Source organism: Schistosoma mansoni, chromosome 1 (genome assembly GCF_000237925.1).
Source record: "Schistosoma mansoni strain Puerto Rico chromosome 1, complete genome".
In the NCBI taxonomy this organism is placed as follows: domain Eukaryota; kingdom Metazoa; phylum Platyhelminthes; class Trematoda; order Strigeidida; family Schistosomatidae; genus Schistosoma; species Schistosoma mansoni.
The window spans coordinates 18,262,781-18,290,293 of NC_031495.1; the positions used below are offsets into that span (position 1 = coordinate 18,262,781).

Genomic DNA, 27,513 nt, shown 5'->3' on the forward strand with positions numbered 1-27,513 from the left:
CAGGAAATTATTTTAAGGAAGTGATTTTCTTCGCCTGAATATTTTGATGAATACGAAAAACTCTATCCTAAAATCAAATGGAAATTATGTATTTCAAAATAAATAACTACATACGAATTAAAAAGTAATTATATTATTAATGAAGACAAATGATTCTTCATAGGAAAAATATGATTATCGATAAACTATGTAAAATGTGAGTACACAATAGATTGAAAGTGAATCGTAAACAAAGGTGGATGATGGATAGCAGTGGAATCCAAGACGCGTGTTCGTCCTATTTGGGACTGATCAGATGGATGCACCTGAATCTCTGAGTTGGTGTCTACTCCGGGACTCAAACACCGTACTGCTCGCCCCAAACGCCATCGCGTTATCCATTTAGCTACTGAGTTCAGGTAGCCACTAGCTTGTGTGCAATGGGGTGAAGTTCTAATTCAATTACAGCCCTGAACATCAATCGGAAGATTCGAACAAACAGTACAAAAATGAATTAAAAGTGAATGTTTAGAAATTGTTTCAATAAACAACAATACTTTCTAGACAAAATTCATAGGTAGGGATTAGCTGTCTACGAGGGCATTCACAAATCGAAGATATACTTTAGTGATATGATGAAGTATGCAATATGGAACAAACTATATGTTGGTTGGTAACAATGAATTTAACTTATTCAATTAATTAATAACACAATTTCCTTGATCAATGGGATGAAATACCTTGGTCAAAAATTTACATACAAATATGTACTTTCCTAAGAAAATATGCCATTTAAAGACGCTTTGCATAGATGTTCACTCCTCTATCAGAGTTTGAGAAGCATAATCAAAGAAAATTCTATGCACTTCTGATTACAACAATTACTGATACTAGGACCAGTTTCATGTGTTACTAAACATCATACTTTATTCCAACAAGGATCTAAATGAAACGACGCAACTTGAAATTTGAATTATCCGTTGCCTTATATACTATAAAATAAAGTATATACATTTAAAGAGGGTAACTATAGATATTACATAAATTTTATGATATTAAAAGTTAATAATTTAGTATTAAACAGCCGATAAAAATAAAGCTTTGTATTTTTAATCATAAAATGAAATAGCATTCTCTTCTACGGGATAAACTAATAAAATAGAGTCTATTATACACCGTAGTTCAATTCTATTTACCAAAATATCTAAATATGGTCAGCATAGTTAGCTAGAAGAATCAACTCAATATCTCTAGGTTACAATGGCAAAATAGCTAAACACATCACAATATAACTCTATGGAATAAATAGATGAAAAGGATAATTCCCATCAAGAAAGAAAATAAATATTCCGTCTGTGATCAACTAGAAAAGAATTTCAAAAAATATGCAATGTAGACACAAATGAGCATATCCAATGACTGCTAAAGTTAAGTAAATAACAAAATCTCTGAGAATTAATATTATTATTGTTTATATTATTATGGATTAATTGTAGTCAGACAACAAGTGGAAACTAGGAGGATCGAGTAGCTATTCAGTCCCGATACAGGATTCCTCAGCAATCAGCATTTGGCCCCCGAATGCCCTGGTACGACCGAGAGTGGGGAGGGGCCACCCTTCCTCTCGAAATGCTCTCACATGACCACGCGAATATATAGCCTCTGCCAGGGAAGTCCTACTCACTACCTTCTCAAGGCGAGGGTGTTGTTTACGAAATTGAGAGGACGAAAAGCGAATGTCCGGCACTTTAACCGGGTTGGCAGACACGCAAAGTCCACCTAGGGGAGTTGGAAAACCCTGATTCCAAATCAATGGTGCACATGGGCTGGCTCCAGTATCCTGAAGGAACAAATGGCGTGTGAATCAATCGTTGGTCACAGGCTACCATGGAACTGCATCTCCTCACGATGCTCTACTGCCTTGTGGATCAGACCTTTAGGTCATAGGCTCCGAGTATGACCTCCTAAGTAAACCACCTGCTTCAGTTTGGGCACCTGTGCAGTATCACAGCCATCACACAAATCGAATGAGATTTGTGCGGCGCATATGTATCTGGTGCTTCCTTGTACCAATATTCATGTGTTTAAATAAATAATAAAATAAACATTCGCGACCCCACCGAGGATCGAACCTAAAGCAATCACGTCACGTTCTGGGAGCTCAATATATACAAACCACTGAACCGGTATTCGATGGTTTAAGTGTTTATAATGTTAAATAAACTGCATCACTTTCTCTATTATTTGATGATCTCTCAAAATTGAATTTAAAATGTGTCATAACAAAAAATTCAAAATAGTTTTCAGTGTCAATTAGTTAACAGTATCAGTAACTAATCTCTACTACATGATGATAAAAAAAATAAAACAGCTACGTATACGGCACAAACAATTAGCATATGATGAAAAAAAATGTTCTAATCATAGATATAAAACTGAAAAGGGTGGTGGTGACAAATAGTTTGAAAATAGTATAGAAAGTCACTATTGTACATAAATGTACTTGCATGTACGCAAGAGCATTGCTAAAATTGTGAACACAATTACAGTAAACATGAGTCTGAAGTTGAGCTGCTTAGTCAGATATAAAGGTTTGTAAAAGGTCATGTTAACTAACTATTAACAAGACGTATTATGATATATATATATATATATATAATTCGAAACAATTTTTATACTAGTACACTAACCTGTGAAATACGTAAAGAATTATGTACTTTCGATATTCGTTGTTTATATTCTTGTAGTACCAATACAAAGGGTTCTAGATTCAGAGGACTATCTTGAGCTTTAGCTAATCGACCTAATGCTTGATTTCAAGAGTTGAAGAGAAACAACATAAAAATATTTTCTAATTTAATATTAATAATATTGTCGAAATGGAACAGTAAATTCTTGTCAAAAATAAAAAAAATATTTAGGAAGAATATTGGTCTATGATTTGAATGAAGTTGAATTATTTGTACATATTCTAAACCATCTGCTTGTTGAATTTAAAAAAGCCCAAAAAAGAATATCGGATAATTGGAATAGATCTGATAGTTAAAAAGTTAGTTTGCTCAATAGAAACCCATAAATATATTTTACTTCAGTCTTACATGAGTTAACATTACAAAATGCTTAAAAAGAACCCCATTAAAGTGGAAACTTAACGGGCAGTAAAGGGCATCACAGATTAATACTAAGGAGGAAGGTTAATAGATATAATAAACGAAGCTGTTAAGAAAATCGGAAAACTACACATTGATGATTAATATAGTTAGCTGACAGTTACCAATTAACCTTTTAATCATTTGCATATAATGATAATCCATCACTGTAGAACAGGTAGTAAGCACTAGTTTGAAAATAACTATGAATATAATTGACTAGCCTTTTTGTTGTTGATAATTGTTAATCAAAAAATGCTCTGAATTATTTAGGGATTGACAGGAGGAATGTTTGTACAATTATGAGGGGGAATATAACAAATATTTGATTATTCACAACAATCTGTGATGAAAAGTAAATGAATTTATGCCCATTATGAATATCGATTGACCAATATGTTGCTAATACATTAAAACAACCGATTGACAACTTTCTCACAAGTGTTCGATCGAAATAACTCATCTATTTATCAGTTTTATTCAAATAATGTACCCTCATTTTCTACTGTTGCTTTCCCATCTACCTGAACATACTTAAATATGCGAGAAGGTTTCATTTTTGTTTTCTAAATATATTATTATGAAATTGAAACTTCATTAGAAATTAAAGGAAAAATCAGAGCAACAGTCTGTTAGATTAGATAATAATCTAATTAAGGCCATTTTTCAACTAACCAATGAATTACTCGACTTTAAAAAGACCGAACTTAGTACATCGGGACTACGATGAAAAGTGGCTAAGTAGTTGAAACGCATTATTTCCCATCACCGGATCGGATCTCATGTTGGAACCATTCTCTTTTCCTTTCACTTGTATCGTTTATCTGTATCATTAATGTTTTCTTACATAAACACACAAAAGTGTAAGTGTTTAAGAAGTTACAGAAATTTCTACATTGTGATGATCCTTAAATCTGATTAAAGATATTCAGAATTGTAACGAAATTATAAAAATACACTAAACTAACCTTGATCTAACGCAATCAGTTGATCTTGTAGTTGTTTTTGAGATGACTGTAAGTCACGAAATGCTAGTTGAAATTTATCAACGGTATCCTTTAATACAGAATATATTCCAATAGAAAATTGCCTAACATTCAAAAGTTGACAATTATCATCATCGTCGTCAGTTTCATTTTTTATTTGTTCATTACTGCTGATATCGATATTACTATCCTGTTCATTATTCTCTTTTGAAGTATCAGAACTAAACGAAGCAGTAGTAAATGAATGAGACCAATCAAATTCAGGAAACCTTGAACCGGAATTTGATCCTAAATTCTAAAGACGCAGAAAAAAACTTGAATACAGTGTTCAAATTAAATTTGATTTCTATTGAACGCATAATCTCCTAAAAATTCATAGTGCCTAATCTGTATTATTGAATGTGTTACAGTGATGACTGAAATGTTATAAAGTATGGTAAGATTATTTTAAGAATACATTACATTAAAAGTTTTATAGATTTTCTATCGTTTCATCTACATGGAATATTCAGTTATTTCAATAAACAGATGATAATAATGTGATCCACGATAGAACTCATGTTGCTTTAATTTAGACAGATGCTACAAGTCAGAAAACAAAACATATTCAGAACATCCCGATGAGTAGAAAATTTAGTTTCTGACATTCTGAGACTTGGTGTAAGTTGCTTCTTCAGAAAAAATCATCCAATATTCATTATAAGCAAAGATGGATAGTAACAGAGGAATCAAGGACGCGTGTTTCGTCCTGTTTGAGACTGGTCAGCTGTATGTACCTGCATCTCAGAGTTGATGTTCACTCTGGGACTCCAACCCAGTACCGCTCGCTTCAAACTGGATTAATGGGGATATTCAAACAAACAACACCAAGTGAATTAGAACTTCACCCCATTGCACACAAGCTAGTGGCTACCTGGACTCAGTAGCTAAGTGGTACGGTGTTTGAGTCCCGGAGTAGACACCAACTCTGAGATGGAGGTGCATCCACCTGACCAGTCCCAAATAGAACGAATACGCGTCTTGGATTCCACTACTAGCCACCTAGCCACTATCCATCTTTGCTTATAATGCTTGTGAATTAAGGCGATATTGAGGCAGTCCGCACGGTATGCACATACGCTAATAAGAGACTGATCAATTGCAATCCTAAGCATCAATGGGAAGATTCAAACAAACAATACCAAGTGAATTCATCCAATATTCAGTTTAAAAATTAAAACAATCAGAGCGTTAGTGTTTGATATCACTCAAATTAGGACTGAGTGTGAACACATCAAAACACAATCCTGGCCAGGACAGCAACTTGCCATCGGATGTGGCTTAGACAAAAAAATAAAAATGTAGATCATGTACTTCTGTTTCTCATCGGATTATGAGCGATAGATATTTTGATTTGGAAATGTTTAAAAGTCTTTCATAAAAAAATCAAAGACATTTGAGAACGATTTGTAGTTTTGAAGGATAAAAACTTATTAAACATATCACTTAAGAGATATCAGTAATCAAGTGATAGATTTCAGAATCAATTTTCTTATAGTATTTTTTAAGTGACGATTAGAAATAGTATTGTGCTGTTTAAACATAGGACCTAATATCTAGAAGTTTGATGTTGAGCCAAGTAACTATAAACAAGTTTTAAATTCGTATTCGGAGCGCACCTTATATGTGATACCGTCCACGTGACAAAAGCGAAGTAGGCAAAAGAAAGTTTAAACCTGTATTCCAGGTATTTAGACTGTATAATCACTTCAATCAAATAATTCAGTGAAAAATTACGTTAACTATTAAGCTAATAATGAATCATTTCAATTGATAAATTAATCAACTGACTCCTGAATAAAAATAAAGTACACTCTTTAAAGCATTTATGCGACAGTTATTTAAACAACATAACACTAAACCAACTTTGACAGAGTACTCTTTACTGCTATTATGCTTAAAAGCTTTAAATGACAGGAGTAAATAATGGATAGAAGTAAAACTTGATTTTCAGGCAAACACACACTTCATGCGTAATCCAAAGGAATTCAATCTTAGAGTAAAAAGTCTAGCATAATATTACCAAAATATATTTCTCTAGATAATATATATATAGCAATTATGTATGTTATCAAAGTAGTAATGGTATAAACAATACCTAAAAAACAAAACAGACTGATTTTCTCCTCTCTTTAATCTGAAAAATAAATAGAAGTCGTTATTTCGTGTCTGTCAACTTGAATAAACGAAAGATAAACTGAATTTTTGTGAATAAAGCAACACTGCTATTAAAAGAATCCAATAAAAAAAACCAAGACACTGAAAAAGATGACTGGAAAGCTGTTTGAAGAGAGAAAAAAAGTTAACATAGAAACACCGAAAGATAGAAATCTAAAATCAAAAAGAAATTAGAGTAATCAAAAATATGCACAATAGATTATGGAAAATAAACAACTGTCCCCACAAAAACGATATCATGAAATCGTATAAAATCAAAGAGACCTGGACAACAGCAGTGTATATACATTTAACCCTGTTTATCACAATCAAATTATTAATTTTCATTACTAATTATAGGGGAGCACATTACTAATTACCAAGTTAACAAGGCTGAATTGGCCTGCTTTTAATAAACAATAAGTCAATGTAGAAAAGGTAGTTCGGCAAACAAAATGTAGAGAGTAGCAGAAAACAGAAAATATTTATTCTAGCCATTCATTATTATACATCTATATAATAAAATCCAACCGGATATATACAACTTATGTTTCAAATTTTTTACATTGATTGATGTAAAGGAATTACCGGAATATGATACAATCCAGTACCAGTACAGTATATAATGATGATTACAAACAACTGAAAAGAACAAATGTACGTATGTGTACGTCGATGAGTGTACTAAATAAGTGACTCTGTGTATGGACATATACACAAATACACTAGTCTGAGTAAATTTTCAACTTCAATAAACAGTTATATTATGATAATAGTCAAAATAAAATTGTATCTGTTAAAATTAACAGATGGAAAATTGGTCGAAAAAAAATTGACAAGAAATAAGAAGTTTCTTTAATTTGATAAAAGATCAACATTTTATCTAATTATTGTATCTATTATTAATTAACTTTACATATATCTGTTCTTTTAAGAAAAATAAAACCACTTGGAGAAAAAAAAACAATGAAAAGTTATGATGAATAATTAGGTGTGGATGATGTAAGTTATTATGAAAAGCGGAAATATTGAAAAGAACGAAAAATAAAAAAACCCCGAATTGATTCGAAAATATTAAATTTTTCTTGAATAGGAAAAAAAAGGAAAAATTTACAACTTGATAGAATAATCATAGTAATAAAAATAATCGGAATGTGTTTAAGAAAAGACACTTTCCATATTTATCCAACAAACACACATATAAACAAAGAAGATATAATATAGCAATATTAAGGACTAATGAGATGATTTCAATGATAAAGTTAATTGAAGGAAAATCGTATAAATGAACGAATGGATGGATGGATGCAATCAAATCAAAAAATAAATAACACAGATTAAAAAACGAAAAAGAGAAGAAGAAAAGAGGGTAGAAACGATGATATATGAACACGCATTTCTAAAGACATAAATGATAATTAGTCAGGTAAGTGGATTTACACAAAGGAAATAGTAATTACAATAGAAAACAGAAAAATGATAAGTTGCAGTGATAAATAATCAAGAATCTAACTGTACATGTACACATACAAATAGTTAAAACTAAAATATAATAAAAATAGATGGAAAAGAGAAAAAAATGAAAGAATAAGATTTGCACACTTGAAGAAATCAGTTACCGACTAATTATTGATTTGATGTTATTTTATTGTTGGAATTCTGATAAACTACAGATGGTAATGATACAACTGATCCTTTTCCCGTTTGATTTCTAATAAAAAGAAAAAGAATCAAAAACGACACAATGGAATACTAACTATGACGAATAAAATCCTATCTAAAAGAAAACATAATACAATGACAGTGTGAAAAAAAATATATATATATATATAGTACTTACGCAACTAACCAGATACACGAACTTCTCGACTACTTCTCTCCGTATACTGTCAAGAGTGGGTGCAGGATCAGAGCCCTGCCAGTCTTGTGAAAGTACTTTGCACTTAGAAGACGCTGACTGCCAACTGATTAGTTGAGGATAGCATGGCATGGGTACCACCGCACATTAGGACAATATCATCCACATACACAAGGTCGAAACGTTCTTCTCCAGGCTACGGATTCATGTCACCATTACCCACATTCATCAGATCTGTTTCCAGAACGTCATCGACAGAAAGGTTGAAGATGAATGGTGGGTTTGGACAACTCTATCAGACTTCATCTGCGACCAATAAGTCCCCATCGGCCACCTAAACGACTCTCTTCTGTGCCTAGATGCCCGACCTGAACATTTAAGTCTCAGGTTAGCACTACAATATATGTCGAACGCACTTTCATTAGAAGAACAGCGAACTTCTAGTAAACCAATCCTTTATTGCATCCAGGCTGCAATCTGTCGAAGTATAGGCGGGGATGACGAAAAGACATCGTTTCTCAGACCGATTTCTTCGCACTTTGTAGTTTCCCAATCTAACAGCACATAATCGAATGTTAGTGAGGATCCAATAGGTAATTGTCGCCTCAGTTCTAGCGCTTAGTGCGGCACCAACGCCAGCAAAACCAGACGAAAATGCCACAGGGTACCCGGATAAATGCACGTGAAACAAGCTTTTCGAAGCGATAGATGGAGATCAAATTTGTAGTACTTTAATGGAGTCTTGAATACGGGTCTTAGATAGACATGTTATAGATACTACTAAGGTATCTAAGTCGAAATACATCGAGGAATATTCATACTTATGACCATAACTTTCTTTTAGAATTTCAATGCAACTCAATTTATAGGTACTAATTAATGTATATGAGTTTCAGGCGTATCGATTATGTGACGGCTAACTATACCACAAAGTCCGTCAAACTGAAGCAGGTAGGGTGGTGTTTGAAATAACAAATATTTGAAACCGTATGCTACAGGTCTATCAACAGTAACCATGCCTAACAATTAAAATTTTGGAGAAATGTATTGACCCTTACACAAGTAAAAACGAATAACACAGTGGAAAACAAATATTCGGATAAACTCGATGAATGAACATAAGGCTAAATTATGGAAAAAACGGGGGCAAAACACACAGCATAAATGCACTAGGATCTTTCAGTGCTTAAACAGATAACCAAAGTTGTTAATTAACAAATAAATACTCAACTAGTATTTCTCTAACAGACTGTGTCATACATAACCCACTAGGTATATTACCAAAGTTAAATTACATAGAGAAACTTACTTGTGTGACAACGCTTTGCTACTAACTGGTAAGCTTTTACTACGATCAGATATATTTGAGTTGGAACAGAGTTCTCCAGTATTTAATATTTTTGTACTCTGTATATCAGTATTATTTAGAACTTTATAACGATCACGAAGTAATTGCACCATTAATAATTCATTTATAGCTTTAACCCATGTATCTCTGATAGCAGGATCAGATGATTGAAAAATATAAGTGACTGCACGTTTAGCAGTCCATATAGCAAACCGACGACGATCCCCATGGAAATGAGGAGTTAAACCGATTTTGGAAAGCTAAACACACACAAAAAAAAACAAATAAACCTTATAAATAAATCAGTCTTGTTATAAGAAGTTTGGTAGTTGTAATAATCTTTAAACAATGTGTCCCATGAGACTGATCACGTAAATCTATACTTAGTTTTTCAGTTACGCTTACTTAGAACTATAAGATGAACATGTTCTCTACGACAAACTGAAAAAAAGACATGGAAACCAGTGAATACAAGTCTGAAAATAAGGTTATTTGGTTTACTTATTTATCTGATTGACCAAAAAAAGTGATAGGTAAAGTAAGTTTCAGAGTTTTAACTTAATAGTTGAAAGTTTAATACGTAAACCAGTGAACGACAAGTGCACTTCAACAGAGTGTGAACCAACTAAACTGTAGTTAGCGATTTACAGTTACTATTTCATTTCATATTGAAATGTACATAAGTAGAATGCCTACATTTATTCGAAACAAGCATTTCTAGACATTAGAAATGAAAAGTATGGAGAGATAACTTGAATTTCATTTCTGAATACTAGATGACAATTATACTGACTTTTTAATTAACTTCTCTAAATGTTAAGCACTAGTAAGTGATTCAACCTCGGGTAAACAATATGGTAATACAACGAAAGGTCTTGGTTTAAGGTTAGAGTTAGAAAAGATAACATGATTAATTTGTGAAAGCACTATAAACAACCTTACGATCCATTAAGTTTATGAATATGATATTAAAATTATTAATAATTTATATGATTATTCGATCGAATTGACAAAGAATGTAGGAATACAGTGAAGTAAGAAAATAGTTGTTTTGAAATTTACTGAAGATGCTGGTTAACAGCAAAGTGATTTTATAAATTTTACGATATGAATTAAAAGAAACTTATGGATAATATCTAATCATACTAATAAGAATAAAAGCAATATATTACTAGTGGGCTAACACTTACCTCTAATTCTTGTTTAATCTCATAATAAGGAAGAGAAGTAAAAGTCGGGATATTGGTTGGAGTAAGATTATTACTATTGTTTCCACTGCTAGATGTAAGTGATTTAGTGAAAGCCAATAAATTGGATGTTGTGCCTGATGCATTATTGGATTGATTGTATGCTGAATAAGTATTTGTAGATTTTTCATAGGAATCAACAGAATGATCTTGTGATATATTTGAAATTGCAGAATTTATCACTGTACTTGAATTAATCAAAACAGGTATGATTGAATTTGGTGAAGTACGGTATTTAGTGAGTAATATAGCATTTGTAAATAAGAAAACATGACGTTGTTTACTAGGCATAAATCGTACATCATCACGAGATATCGTAAAATCTCCTTGCAATAGAAATGGGCCCAATGCAGATGGACGAACCTTTAGGGAAAATATTTGTGAAAGGAATCAATGTAAAACTTTATACCAGTTACAGTTAAAAATTTGAATTAATTCAGCTAACTTTCGGTTTTTAAAACAGCAGTACAATAATACTGATGGAAACCATTAGAAATTTGGTTGTGATATGTACGTGATAATTGAAGCATATATATATATATATATATATATATATATATATATATATATATATACTGAATTTTAAACGATAACTACGTAAATAATAAAATATTAATGACATATTTACGCATCTACCAGTCAGTTAGTTATCATGTGAAATCTATCTACAATTGTCTATGATCAAGTATGTTTCTAATTAGTACAGAGAACAAATAGAAAAACAGTGCTACTGAGTGAATTATGACTTTTCTATCATTATTTGCATGAGACCTCGATGCATAGTGGAGGCGGTAATACTTTAAATTCCAATATTAAACAGTGAGATGCTTGTCAATTTGGGGTAAAATATCTGTGTTAATATTTTTTTATTCAAAGCTTATACTGATGATTATAATACCAACTATTTGTGGCTACGATTTGAATATTGTACAGAAGATACTTTTAATTTTTATGATGCTATGTTCTCCCAGTTGAATGAATTAATAATGAAGTATCGTTTTAAAAAGCTGCCTCAGCATCCACTTCGAATAGCAATGAGTTTTTTTGAGCACCAATATAGAACGATGTTATAAAAATTTGTTCTAAGGACTTTGGTTATTCTTGGATGGTTCGTTATCTTTACGTACTTTGTTTAACTGACTATTTGTATATGTGTACAAGTAAGTCCGGAATAATTGTATTAGAGCTTTACTACTTAATTAGCTTATTAACAATCCTACAACTCTTCAATATTGTCCCAATACAGACATTGTTTCTCTGATAACTAGGGAATATTCACTAACTTTTTTGAAATGAATATATTTTGATAAGAACTTCACTCATTGTGATCATTTGCATTAAAGATCAATGTAATTTTTCGAAAAAAAGAAATATTTCAAGAAACATTTCGTATTAAAAATTTACCGATAAACCACGAAGTTGCATAGCAATATTCACTGTTTCACATAATTCCAAAATAGCTTTATGGGCCGACTGTAGGTCACAGCTAAATAATTAAGAAACATACTACAACTAATATAAATACTTCGGAAAAAGTAGATATTTAATCAAATAATTAATATTTGGACTGGTTTTAATAAGAAAACAAAAGGATTCATCGCCTGACTGTAACATAATGTGGTGATTATTAATTACACAAAAACAAGATATAGCACGATAGTGTTCTCTGTTTAAATATTAGGTATTTGAAGTTGACTTGTGAAGTTACATTGACCCAAATTTTAACGATTGTTACTACTTAGTGTCAGGGTGTATCAACACATTTGAGGGAACTACCTAGTTGACGTACAATTGAGGTCATTGGATTAATCACATGGATATACCGTAGATTATTTAAGATGCAATTAATGTTGATTTAATAATTTTGGAAAATCAGTTAAATTTAAGTAATAACAAATGATTTTGTCACTACTCTGTCATGGAAATCTATTTACATTGAACATATACTTTCTCCGCTGAAAACAAACCGAAACCTGGAAGATTTTTCATTAAGAGCAACATAACATTTTTCAACAACAATCAACGAGGCATGCAACACAATTTAATATCCTGCTGTGTGATTTGATCCACTTCATGAACACTAACTTAAATATCGGTCTCCAACCAGTCAATTGTGATAATATACCATCCCCGATGAAACAATGACAGTAATGAATTGCTAAGAATTCATAAAGATAGACAAATATTGACGAAAAGACGCAAATATTTACCAGAACTACGTTAATAGGACATATTTTTTTTGAAAAATACTAAGCTTATAACTCATTATTCTATCTATGATGAGCACAATGAAATAACTTCCAGAAACCCATAAACTAAACTTTGCCTGAGATCTCCAAATACATCTGACAGTGAATATGGAAGATGCAAGGGAAAAATAAACACTGATGTGTTAATGGTAAGCCAATGCAATTGAGTAACCCCATACACGTTTGTGTACTACGCTTTGAGAGGCGCTGACTATATAGTCGGACTAGGTAATAACCAACTTGCTTATATCACTACTGAAGTAAACAATTAGTTGATATTTAAACAACTTCATGTGTAAAATTAGGTAAATAAACTAAACACACCAAAATTTATATTTTTTATTTGAACTGATGAATCATGAAATCCGGAACAGGGTGGAGTAGAGTCATGAAATACCTGTTACCTATCCACTGTCTTATAATTTACAGACAAAATCGGAAGGGACAATCTATAATCAAAAAAACTCAGTATTGCTTTATGTTATAACATTAAAAATATACAAAATAATTCTGTTTTAGTTTGTTCCATACCGCCAATAAGTGGTCAGCTAACTATAGTATTTTTCAAACAAAAAAATAAGATAATGGAAGAATTACCGGTCAAGTTCATTAGTTTCATGTTGAACAAGTCTATCCAATAGTAAATGATATCGTTGAAAACGCTGTACAGGTGTCACAAGACGAGAACTAAACAGTAATATAGGACGATTTAGTTCAGTAGGTGGTACAGTAGAAGACTCATTACCATTCATTTTCGTTATTGACATTTCTCTCCGATAGACCTCTTCATTGCATGCAGTTAACCAGCTAGAATAAATACGATCCTTTTCAAGGGCAGCGCCGAGCTGAACTGCACAATCATGAAGCGAACAATAAATTGTGTATAAGTCTACCAGATATGGGACCTAAAGATGATAGGCAACAACAGAAAATCTTTTATAAGTTTTCATTTCAAATCATTACTTACGTGGGAAAAAAACGAAGCGGTAATGTGCAATCGATGCAAATACTGAAATATTATCTCTATGACTATTGAACATACAAAAGTGGATGGTAAGCGATTGAACCTACACTATTGTATATCTACTTCATAGACATTAAGATTCAAACTGTGTAGATATTATAAATAGTGACGCGAAATTCAATAGTTCAGTTACATTTTTACCATTTCAATCATATAGAGCAAAATATGTGATGAAATAATATTCTTTTCAATCAGATCTAGCCAAAACGATTTATCACTGATAAGAATCGTGTAGTTTACTTAATAAGGGGTTATTATAATAAAACGAAAATCCCAATGATCTGGTTAAAAGTGTAGTAAGAAGTTAGTAGTGATAACAATGAAGAAGACAGCACAACAAAATACATAAATATTTCAGCATTCAAAATAGACCAAAACTTAGAGAATTAGTACTCGAAATTTATGTAATGCTAAAAGATAAACTGTATGAAAAAACCAAGTCCAAGTACACAATGGACAGAGGAGAGAGATAAAAGGAGCAACAGAAAAAAAACAGTGAAAGTATTTACCGAACCACTCCTAAACAATGAGAAGCATAAGTATTTCGACCCTTCACTGAATACAAAAACTAGAGTAGTTAGAGTGAATTACCAAAGTTTCTACCAAATGTTGTGTAGGAATTGATAAACCAGTGAAAAAGTAAGATGCGATACTACAAATGATAAGAAATATTATAGTTCTACACCCCACACGTAAATTATAGACTGAATCTGATAACAGGAAACTGCATACTGACTTTTAGAAAGACAAAGAGATATATGATCGAAAATGAAGAACATTAGAAAAAGTTTTCCGGAAGAGGATACTATTTATTTACATATCTAGCTTTCTTTGTATAACGAAAGATTTCATCCGAAAGTTCACAAATTGTAGTAATTTTTTATAGAGAATACAGTGAGATCAAATCTACATCGACTGTAAGTTTACTTCTAAAATGCATCTATTCAGTAGATAACATAGACTCTTTACAGCAGTTCATTATTAACTAATCATTTACCGAATCCAGGTATAAGTAGTTGGATTTGAACTACATTGGCTCACGTGAATGCTAGTGATACTAGCCGATTGCTCAAACCGAATAAGGTGTAATAATGTTCAAACATGTAACATATTAGTTAACATTTTAGTCCTTCGGTAACTAAGCTAACATTCAATCAGAATATAGACAGAAGGTTAGCACATAGATACTAGAGTACAGTAAGAGAGGTAAAATTCACTATCAAACGAGTCGTATACGAATGGACGTTAATCAATAAAGAAAAGTCAAATATTTTCATTAATGAAAAAAAGACACACAATCACTTGTAAGTTAGTTGATAAAATAAAACATTAGTTAAGAGCTAAAACAAACATACCATTTGAGATACCCAATTTTTAAGTTTTCCTGCATTTCCATTGCATTGTATTAAATGCGGTAGTAATATGCTAGCGAAATGAGAAAAACAAAAACAAGCAAAAGCAAGGGACTGTGAGAAAAATACCGATTACTAAATCCAATCCTTTTAAAACTGATAAAATATTAGTAAAAACATACAAAGAGGTTAATGTGTGACATATATTAACTACATTGAAATTTCTATGTTAAGTAGATATGATCTGCAAAACAACTGACATTTATTTTCTAACACCAGCTAGTATGATAAAGATCATAGTGTTTCCCAAGACTAAAATCGTTTGGTAAAAAGATATACGATAGATCTAAGTCATATGTAGCAAACAATAAAAACGCTCTATCGAAAATATCAGTACTAAGAAGCATAGAAATAAAAGAAATTTAGCGAAAAGATTTTTAAAACGAAAAATCAGCATCATACATCATGGCCATGTTTCTATGTTTCAAACAGCCATGATACAGATGCAATAATTTCGTAGATTTCTATAAATTTTGAGTAATAATGTGAATCTGTTGGAGTTTTGTTCCCAGAGAACAAAACTCCATCAAAATATTGTACTTTTGCGCAGTTTGACCTTCAATGTGTAACGTCCTTTTTTGTCGGTTAACAAGATAAATCCAGTAGTGTTGATGAATTTCAGAATAAAAAGTTTAATAAAATCTAACAACCACCTGATTGATTTCATCACATTATTCTGTCAATTAATTTTTAAATCATAGCAAAATGACAGGAAAGTCGACAATAAAATCCAGTACACGTAGAGAAATGAGAAAAAAGCCCATTGATGTATTTAACAAGTGAAACTTTCAGTTCCCTATCAAAATACACTTAGATTTTAACAGCAAATTCAGCCAGTCATCAACAATGTAGAGCTTGACATATGTGGGTTGGCTCGAGTAGTCATACCACATGAGCAAAACGAGACAAGTATAAAATGAGTTGCAAAAGAGATCAAAATGATGTGGTATGGATGACAATAATTTAACAAAATAAACATTGAGAATATAATTCATTTAACAACCACTGGCGGCCTGCTTGAGTACCTAGGCGACCTGTTCGTTCCATCTAGATATTTCAACAAGTTTTCTATTTTTGTTTGTTTTAACACATCATCATGTCTATTAATCACATCATCTATTCAGGAGCGTTTATGAAAAGTATACGATGTTTTGCTGTACAAGTTACAAAAAAGTACAATCAGAGACACCATGGTTACTGGCAATATGCATTGAAAAGAATCAACACTATCCAGATGTCGACTTCTGAACTGCTAACATCTAACTGGCGATCATTAATTGGCAATGTGGTGTGTCTTCTATTCCTACCAAGTCTAAACATGTATCGTAATTATGATGTAATCACAATTCAAGAATCCTGGTTAAATGATTTACAAGACGACTGCTCAGTATCACCGCAAGATTACAATATTTATCGTCAGGACAGATCAAGATGTAAGAAAAGGAAACTTGTTGAAATACTTTGTTCTGATAATTCTATACTGTACCAAAAATATAACATTGAATAAAGCCATTAATAATAATAATAATAATAATAATAATAATGAAAGGAATGAATGAAGGAATATTGGAAGTCGATATCGAGAGGAAGATAAAGAGTAAAAGCACCTGGACCACTGTGGACGATTCTGAGCTGCGTTACAAAGCATCTCCAATCACTGGTCGTAGTTATCACATGGACCCCAACCCGTTAGTCTGCATCTAGACGCCATTTGGTTGGTAGACGAACATCTTACCTACACCACAAGTGATACAGGTTACTAATGGTCATAAATGAATGAATGTATGACAAGATCTCGTCTGACATCGAACCACCACATTTGTCCATGAAAAGGAAATATCTATCATGAATATTAAAAAAAACTTTCTTTGACACAGTAAGTATGCAAAAGTTAGATTAAAAATAGGATACTGAGAATAAAACGGTGAAAACAATTGCTTCTAATTATAAATGGTAAGTAAAAATAGGCAACCGATAATCACATTCTGAAAATGTTTTTTCCTAATGATAAAAGAAGATAAACCAATCCTTACTCTCTATGAAAATGTAATAATTCCGGCCAATTACACAAAAGACGATTTTGATTATCACGCATAAATGTTGGCTGTGGATACGAACGAGTCCCCAGCTCGTTATTATTAGCACTATCAATAGAATCTAACCACACTACCTAAAAACAAATAAAATATACAGAAAATTTATAGAATTCAACAAATATTCATATTTTAGTCTGTTCAACTGAAAGTCTAAATTAATTAATTTAAAATCACAATGGAATATTTTAGATAGTCAAATAAATTTTAAAAAGCAAAATCAAAACATTTTCGCCAAATATCATATCACCTGAGGAAAAATTGATAAAAGTATAATGCAATGATGAACTTGGGGAAATTATCAGCCAATCAGGGAACGCTGCATAATTTCAAAACAATAAACAATAGAAACCAATAAAAAACAGTGGAATAACAGCTATGATCTGGATAATTAACCTTCACATCCAAAATTATTCCTTATGGTAAGTGAAAAAGATCAGATTTATATATAAGGAGTCACAAAAGTATTCTGAGTAAGGGTTATCACTCCACAGAGTTTGCGTTACTAACTGACATAGATGATAGTGCAGAAAGGTTGCATTAGGTATGAAGAATAAGGTTGGGGTTTTGAGTTGGGCTTAAAAATTAAGGTTACCGTTTACGATAGGTACTGACATTAATTATAATCCAGCGCCTTAGCACAAATGGTCAAGATTTAGAGGAAGACTTAGAAAGGGAGAATATTACACTGTAACACACAATCTGCCTTAGGAGCAGGTATTTTTCGCCAGTTAGGTTAGGTACCACTTTATGTTAGTATTTTGGTCAATTACTAAACATTTTTATTGATTCCGAACATTTTAAGAATTAATTATTGTCAGTTTTCATCTAGTTAATAATGATATACAAGTCATCTATCACTGCACTTCAAATTTTGCGTAAAATACACAAGGGGTTATCCTAATTCTGATTGGTTAGTACAAGGCTGTCAGTACACTCTGCTTTAGGCTAAAAATCTACCCGAGATATTTTAATACAAATTCGGATGAAGTTTGAATAAATTCTGTATAAAAATATCCTAAAAGTTTAGGTATACTGGTATTTTTAAATTTCTATCAAGTAGACAGTTCAGTAAGTGATTTATTGATTATTATCACTATTATTCAAGCTATACTGCATATTTTCAGTATAGGGTTGCGGAGACTATTGAATTTCATTACAATCATAAACAACCGTTAAAAACCCTGAAGCACTAGACCACCGTTTGATCCCAGTATGGGACTCCTTAACAGTACGCATCCACGACATATATATATATATATATATATATATATATATATATATATATATTTGTGCTACTCGGCAAGTAAACTGAATAAGCCGGAGTAATGTTAGGAAACATGACCTATCGCTCAAAACCGAAATGTATTAACTGAAAACCCATCACTACCGTTATTATTCTAACTACTACTAACAAGAAGTGGAAACTTACAATATTCCGATAAATGTTCACTTTATCAAAACATATACAACACTAATAACTACAACAACAGCATTACGAACAACAATCAATGGAATACGTCTGTAAAAAGTAATAAAAAATGACTTATCAATACTTTTACCATGTTAGAATACGTTTTGATCATTTTATTAGTGAACAGTTGATTTCTTGCACATCAGCCCCAAATGTACAAGGCATGTACTTACCCTATACATAAACATGAACACGTACACACTAAAAAACAACTATGCAAGAAACTTGTTATTGCATCTAAAAATCAACTAGTACAATTATTGACATCGACAACTGATTACAACGTTATTCTCATAACAAAAAGTGCAAGCAGATCTAAGTTCTTGTTGGATTCCATACAAATATTATAATCATTGGTATAAATATTTTGAAAGCAAAAAGCAGATTACACAACGATGATTGCTTGTCGTCTGAAATAGACTCAGAGAAATAAGTTATAGATAAAAACAATGAATGATTCCTACAAAGGTGGCTTACAATCAGTTAAAAGTATTCACAGAAAGCCAGCAAAACCAATCAAACCCCACACAAACAAACACAATTACCTAACAATAATGTTTTCATGTATTTTTATTACTAAACAGAAGTTCAGTAAGTTAAATTACAGCGAACAAACACTGTGAAGGTTAACTAGTAAAGACAAAAAACTGATCAACAATTGAAAAACCAGATCTAACACCATTAGGTAGTAGTATATAAAGACCGATATATATGTATATATATTTACATAAATATATCAAGTTGGATCCGAACTACAGATATACACAAATAGACACACAAAAATATAACGTAATCTGTAGGACTGAAAGTAATGTGGAACAAGACAAAATCGGTAAATCGTTTGGTAAATTATTAGCTTACCCATCTGAATATCAAACATAAAAGTACATAGGAGAGAGAGAAGGTGAATTATGTAAGGTTACTTTGCATATCACTATTTGTTTCAAAACAAAGATGAATAAAGTATGTTTGGATGATAGTGTATGTGATGTATTGGACGAAGATTAATTTTGTGATCAAAAAGTACAAATGGTTCCACAGGAATGAAATAGGACTGCCAGAAACGTTCATAAGGAAAAACTGCATTCACACCACGGTGATTCTGGTAGATTTTTTAGATCAAAAATTTTCCCATCCCGTTTTGTCCAATAAAATGAAAAGTTTTAAAAAGGAAGCTATTGGTTATTATTTTTTGAAGAGTAATACGAAAAATAATGATTCAACTTTTCCCTAAGCTGTGAACGTTAACAATTTACTTGACACTAGCTATATGTATGATGTGGGTTACTTATATCCACATAAGTAGTATATGGTGATGGTCAGGCATAGAATGTATTTCACTAGAAGATTGATAAGGAAAGTACCGAAACGGAACGCAATTGGTATCAAAATGCATGAACAATGAAATCAGAGAAAATGGACTGGTATTTACAGAAGGAACAGTCAAGATTGAGACAATTGATTGTTATTTTGCAAATTAACTGTTTACTGTATGGTTGTCTGATTTTAGTGAGATAGTCTGTAATTTCCGTATTAAATACATTTGGTTGTCCTCACCTGTGTTCTCATTCACTAAACATGATCTGAAATTACTAATTAATGTAAGTTGGTCAATTTTTCGATATTGTTTTTTGAGGCTTTTACTGACACAGTCGAATCAGCAGGATGTCTTTAATATGCGACACAAGGTGTTCTTACAGAACACAAACAAAAGTTTATTTCTCATTCAAACTATGGCCTTAGATATGAATCTAATGGTCGTACCAATCTCTACCCTCTTCATCCGCCATTCAATTTCAATAATACTTTCATGATTTCTATAATTCTTCAAGAGCTCAACCAATACTTGGATTCTGTTTGGAATCGTCATAGATGAATTAAATATACCTTTTACATTATCTTATAACAGTGACTTATTCATATGTTTAAACACATATGACGATTATTACAAGCTCAAACGATATGTTAAAATAATTCGTTGAAATGCTGGAAAATCAGTTTTCTCCTCTTGCATTAAGAATTTTATTAGCTTTCAAGCACAATCATTAATGCAATTAGAAATCTGTGTCTTGATCGAAAAATAGTTATGGATCTTTTTCTATTTTACTTCTAATGATATGCGTAGCCTTTCTCTTATCACAATTACTGCCAACTCCAAAAGACATAAAGAAACAAACTGAGTTCTGTTTCTACGTGATCAATAAGAAAATCAATTTCGTTTTGGATCTCAATATCTATTAACAGCCAATTGTAGAATACCCCGGTCTAATAAAGTTGATGTGGCTTTTTTTCAGAAGTTACAGTTCTATATTAAACGACGATGGATTTGCCTGACAGACGTTTTTATCAAGATAAAATTCAAATGTAAAATGTAAATTTTAACATTCAATCAAAACAGTTTATACTAAATTGATTTTAACTAATCAGATTACAACAATGCACAATTTATAGCCAATAAAAAAATTATCACAAGCAAAAAAATGTTTGTTCCTGGACACATGAGCACAAATTTTGAAATACAAGCTGACAAATCACTTATTTTTAAATATTTATAATCATGCTCCTAAATTTTCATCAGTAGGGATGTCAGCCCATAATGAAAACGATATCCATACAGAAAAGAGTACAGAATTTTGCACACCAACACATACTCATTAATATCCAACCCATTTACCAAGCACAGGTTTCCACTTAGTTTGCTTTGCTTTGATCCATACTGTTTGGATAAAGGATGAAGATAATATCAAACTACTTAGAGTGACGCTTGAATCTGCGGCCTACTGATTAGAAACCAAGTTCTCTAACCACTAAGTCAGTACTTAATAAGTTTTAGGAAATCAGTGAGCCCTGATTTGCTTAACAGTCTAGAGCAAGGTGCTCGAACACAAATGGATCCAGGGAATCATTTTCATCTGATAAAATCGCTGAACAATCAATGTTACATAAACAGATATCATATGAAAACCAGTAAGACAACTTTGTGGTGATATAAAGGGACAGGTAAAAAAAAGTGAGGGAATAAAGAGAGAAAAGTAGACATACAGACTTATATCCAAAGAACATTGACTACCTTTTTTCCACTTAAGTTGGAAGTTTAAAAGAAACAGTCACATAACTATCGTTTACTTGGACTTCGAATCAAGTTACCCTGTCACTCAATACCTAGAAACTGTCTCAACCATGCACTATAGCATGGAAAAATACAAATTTTCAACTTTCAAATGAAAATGGTCTCACAATAAGATAAGAAAGAAGGGGTTCACATTTGGTAAAATTTTGTTCCCAAACACTTGAATATTTCAAGTACAAGAATTTCTTAAATTTATCTAATAACAGTTAAAAATTAAAAGAACGAATTATTTATTTTCATCTGAAAATCAATAAACTATGATTGAATTTTTAAAATAAACAATACAATTTCTCTTATGAAAATATTTTAGTAGAAAATGTTTACATTTACTATTCCTACACAATGAGAGTAAGTAAACAATGGAAGTCAATTGACAAGTTTCTCCTTAAAAAAAGTGATCTATCAGGCTAATAAGTTAGGAAACTATTTGCAGACTGTGATGTTTTTGTATCTTTGATACACACAACAGTGGTGAAACCAGAATCGGAGTAGGTGTCAAATCTCTTAGATACAGTTGGTAGACCACAAAGACAAAAATCAAGAATTAAGTAACCCAAATCTTCTTGTACACAAGCTTTTCCATCAACTTTATAGACATTAGACTGAACCTTCGCTTTCTAAGCGCAGAACACACTTCACACAAATAACCATCATAACAGGCTATGTGAAGTACTTGTACTGCGTGTGAAAAGCTAAATTAAGTAAACAGTTGTAAGAGATGCAATGAAGAATTACAAGCAATAAACAAGAGGTTTATAACCTCATCAATAATAGTAGTTTGGAAATACATTGGAACATATTGAACTTACATCATAGACATGCTGTAGAAAATTGACATAGGATTTTTCTGTATCTACCAGTTCTTTCCACGCTAATTGATATCGTTTACCCGGAGTTGATAATGAAGTCGGAGATTCTAACCGTGACAACTGAGTTGAGGAAGTTAAATCCGAGTCTTGAATGGGATTGGATACTTTTTTATTGTGGTTGTTAAGACCCTACATTTAATAAAGGCAGAAAACTTTAGTATAGCAAGAATAAGATTCCTCTAACAAAATAAATAACCAAACGAGGTTAAAAATGAGAACTTCCAGTCCCATTGAATGTAGATACAGTAGGTTAGTTCGCTTGATCTGTTGTTAAAAATTTATGACGTTAAAACGAAAACCATAAATTGACAGAAAGAACACAAACACTGCAAAAATATAGGGCTACTGAATAGTCACCTTAAAGGAAAAGCAGCTTAGTAATTAAAACATTCAGCCTATGAAGACTGAGTTGAAGGTTTAAACAATGGTTACACTTAACTGAAGTAATATCACTAGCTGTTACATAAAATGTGTGACTTAAAGTTGGATATAAATATGAGGTATTACTTAGTGAGTTATTGGTTTTATAAACTTTAGCAAATTAACAACACTCACAGAAGTATGCCACTTTTTTTAGAAAACAATAATTCATAGATCAAAACATAAACCAGGAAATTTATCATACAAAACCATCTATGTTGAATGATTAATACAAGTGTGATTTTAAAAAACACTATTTGACTAGTTTGTCATTAATTCATGAATAAAAAAGTTTGAAAATATTGTTCAAGTCTAAGATCTATGGGAAAGCAGTTAGGCTATATAGTATTAGAAACAGAAACCTACTTCTGAAGATGATGATGTTGATTCGATAGCTTCTTGAATGGGTGAATTTGTCCCGGGACTAGTCAAAGTACTGCCATTGCTATTAGTACTACTATTAAAAGATTGAGAGTTGGGATGATTTCTTGGAAAACTTGTTCGTGAAATGTGTTGACGAATCGAAGCAATAGCAAGATTACAATTTTGTGCTAAATCTTCTACTTGTTTTAATAATTTACTTAAATGACTCTACAAATTAAAAATAAAAACAACACGTTAATGAATAGAAGAATAGCAATTGAAAACATTAGAACAAAACAATCATAATTACAGAAATCTTCGATTAAGGAATCAGTGTAGCATAAGGAGATATAACATTAGATTCACATTGAGGATTAGAAATCACATTAGTACTATTTCCAGACCAATATGTGTATACAACATAGTCTTACAGGGGAATAGATTATTATTGAAGCAGTTTTACCAGCAATACTTGACACTGTGTATTTACAGATAGATCTTTGATTAAGTCTATTGTATTAAAGCAGTGGTAATAAGTGAAGGGTTGAATTAGTGGCTAAAGAATCCCGATTATAACCAGTTACTCGTAGATTCAAACCTTATTCCCCAAACTCCGATTTGGACAACTGGGTAGTATCATCAGACTTCATAGAAAAGTGTAGCCCAAAGTCCAATTAATAAACTTGTAATTAGTAAGTGAATTACATTCATGGTGATAACATAGTTGGGAAGTTAAAGATGAGGAATAAAAAGTAAGAGAATTTGCATTGTGGCGATGAATTCTGAGTTCTAATCGATTATCTTCAACCACCGATTTCTAACATCTCAAGGGCTCAAGCCTTGAACTATAGTTTGCATAGATACTAAAAGCTAACAGCACAGAACCAAAGCCCTATGAAGATACTGTGACAAAAAATGATTCTTCAAGCAATAAGAAATGATAATAGGGAAAAGACTATTCCAACCAAAAAAGTACTCTACTTTATTAGCATTGGTAGAAAAGAACAAGTTTATTCCATGAAATATACGAGATTTACAGAATGATATATGTTTTAAAAACAAGGAATTCTCTGTTTTTGAATTTTTTTGTTTGTAGAGATCACCGTGGTGAGAATTTCATTTGAATTATTTATCATTCATTTAGAACTAGAACCACTTTAATTTAAAGAACGAATATGTTAGAAAAGAGAACAATTTATTGCAATGTTTTACGGTAACAATTAAATAAAACTCACCTTCAAATCAGCGTCTAATAATCCAACTAATCGTGAATGAAACAGTTTAGGATTTCGAAGCAACTCTAATCTACTCTGACGTGAAGAAGTGAATGTAATCAATTCATCCATACGTGACCGGCATTCCACTAAATTCATTGCAGTAAGCTTATTCGGTGGCGTTACTGTCTTCAATAAATGATGACCTTCTTTGATCCATGAAGCAGCCTATAAGGAATAAAGATGGGAATAAATCTTTGAAGAGTCAAAAAAATAGAAAGAAATGTTAAAACTCTATAAAATCAAACAAAGTAACCGCATTAAATAGTCGAAGAAAAAGTTCAATCACAGCCACACATATTATTCATAGGGAACCTAAATATGACAAAAATATTCGAAGTACAAGTTATTGTCCTATAAACTGTAAAATATATATGTACAGCTATTGAACGCATATTTTAGGAAGGTAATTGCAAAGACTGAGTAAAAACACAATGAACATGAAAAAACAATAAATAACAATGTTGTAAGTATAAACAGTAACACTACTTACATTATCAATTTCTGTGTAGAGTTGTAGCAAACGATTAATTTGATCAGCTGCTTTTGGTAAATCTATACTAGCTAAATCAATCATATTTTTAAATAGCACAGACCATTCCTTAACATTTAAAGGAAATTTGATAGGAAGAAAATATTTTTGCATAGATTCATCAGTTTTTTCATTAGAACTATGATTAATTTCACCAGACATAACAGGGTTAGATGATTCATCTTCTCCAGAATATAGAGATAAGCAACTGTTATTTAAGTTAACATCATTTTGTTGATTACTTCCATTTAATTTTATTGACAAATCTGGACAAATAATATTTGAAACTAAATTTGCACTGATCAACCGATTTACATCACAACAGAGAAATGAGGCTGTAAAAAAAATATCTAATGAATTATCATTTAAGATTAAAACGCTTTCACTCGATTTAGCTAACAATAAATGAATATACGAAATAACAATTATACTAGGAGTCACTTTTATTATATAACAACGAGAAGTATGAGTACTCATGATTATACCACAGTAAGTGAAATGATTCTATCAGTTGATTTATTAATGATTAGGTATATGAATATATAATTTAATAGTAGTGATACTGTCTGGTTTCAAAACCAAATTAAGTGAAATTGAATTAGAACTAGTTTACTGACCGAAAATCAAATGGCTTAATCATTAACTGTTCAAATGTAATTCTAAAAAATTATATCAAAAATGAACAGATAACTAGAAAGTGATGGAACAGTAACGATCAAAATACTATATCTACACAATGTGGAGTAATATTAATTTAGCGATGACAGTTTTTCTCAGCTAAATAGTTGTCTTACAAAGTTTGGATGTAATATCCATGCTGATTGTGTAAAGAATTTGGTCATTTAACAAATAACACAGTCTGATAATAACATACAGAAATCATTGAGTGAGGTACTCTAATCACTAGCAAATTGTAAAGACTGTTGTTTAGCCTGATAATGAAGTTTGAAATCAAACGACCGGATTCGATAAAATATGTCTAACTAATAAATCTTCACCATTTGAAAATAAAATTAATAACGAGACATCAAACACAAAAATAGTGGCAGCTCTAAAATCATTACCAAATGAACTATATTCCTTCAAAGTCTGAAATACGATCCGTTTAGGTTGAATAAATATCTCAATACTCCAAAGGTCATCAATTTCATAAGAATGCTTAAAATAAACAAGTGCTCTGAAGATTAGGTGGGACTATGAATATTTTGTGCTCATGAAAATCAAGAAGATGAACATGTACACAGGATGAACAGAATATGATCGAGATTTACTCAAAAAGTCAAATTCCAGTAAACAGAGATGAAGACTACATTTTGAGAAAAAAGTTAGAGCTGAATTAGGAAAAAAAGGCGATATCACACCATGAATATAAAAGCTAATAAAAGCAGAGTAATAATAATTTACAGGCTAAACTACCATATTTAAGTAATAATGAGATAATAGTGAAATAAATATAGAAACTAAACAAAAATATTTATTTAACGAAATCTGGCATGGTCATGCTTTTAATTGTTGCAGACAAGAAATCTGTCATTAATATACCTACGATAGGGTGTAGTTCCTTCGATTGAGTGCTTAAGCTTTTTCTGTCCCAGATTTCCCATGAGTATATCATACAAAATTGGGCTCAGGGCTACTCCATCAATTCAGAGGTACAACACATTGTTGAACTGGAACTGAATATTTCTGGTACACATAAACGAGAGCTGTTTGAATCCATTGGTTGGGAAAGGAAGGAGTTGAGGATAATTACATATAATATCAGCCGTTTCCCTTAGAACAACCTTAGTGAAGAGTAATGAGACGTCGAAAGATACCATAAATGTATCGGAAGCATTTAAGCCATCAAGCTTTTGTACAAATTCGAAACTATCCTTCAGACTGTAAGCAGGCCACTTTCTTGCGGATTG

The 27,513-nt window shown here is 31.7% G+C and overlaps 1 protein-coding gene across 2 annotated transcripts in view; it reads right to left on the minus strand.

Moving 5' to 3' along the window:
* Positions 1-7: 7 nt before the first annotated feature.
* The window catches only part of Smp_165920.1 (dbl related), a gene marked incomplete at its 3' end in the record, with an annotated part of 33,419 nt that continues 5,913 nt past the window's right edge, over positions 8-27,513 (minus strand). For both annotated transcript variants that reach the window (XM_018793516.1, XM_018793517.1), the window contains 14 exons: positions 25,565-25,938; positions 25,033-25,239; positions 23,801-24,025; positions 22,955-23,143; positions 17,482-17,618; positions 15,392-15,461; positions 13,610-13,917; positions 12,168-12,249; positions 10,707-11,126; positions 9,478-9,776; positions 7,982-8,021; positions 4,097-4,409; positions 2,670-2,788; positions 8-67 (listed from right to left, as the gene is read on the minus strand). In XM_018793516.1, coding sequence (XP_018648021.1) covers positions 8-67; positions 2,670-2,788; positions 4,097-4,409; positions 7,982-8,021; positions 9,478-9,776; positions 10,707-11,126; positions 12,168-12,249; positions 13,610-13,917; positions 15,392-15,461; positions 17,482-17,618; positions 22,955-23,143; positions 23,801-24,025; positions 25,033-25,239; positions 25,565-25,938 — 2,843 coding nt within the window. The remainder of the gene's footprint in view (positions 68-2,669; positions 2,789-4,096; positions 4,410-7,981; positions 8,022-9,477; positions 9,777-10,706; positions 11,127-12,167; positions 12,250-13,609; positions 13,918-15,391; positions 15,462-17,481; positions 17,619-22,954; positions 23,144-23,800; positions 24,026-25,032; positions 25,240-25,564; positions 25,939-27,513) is intronic.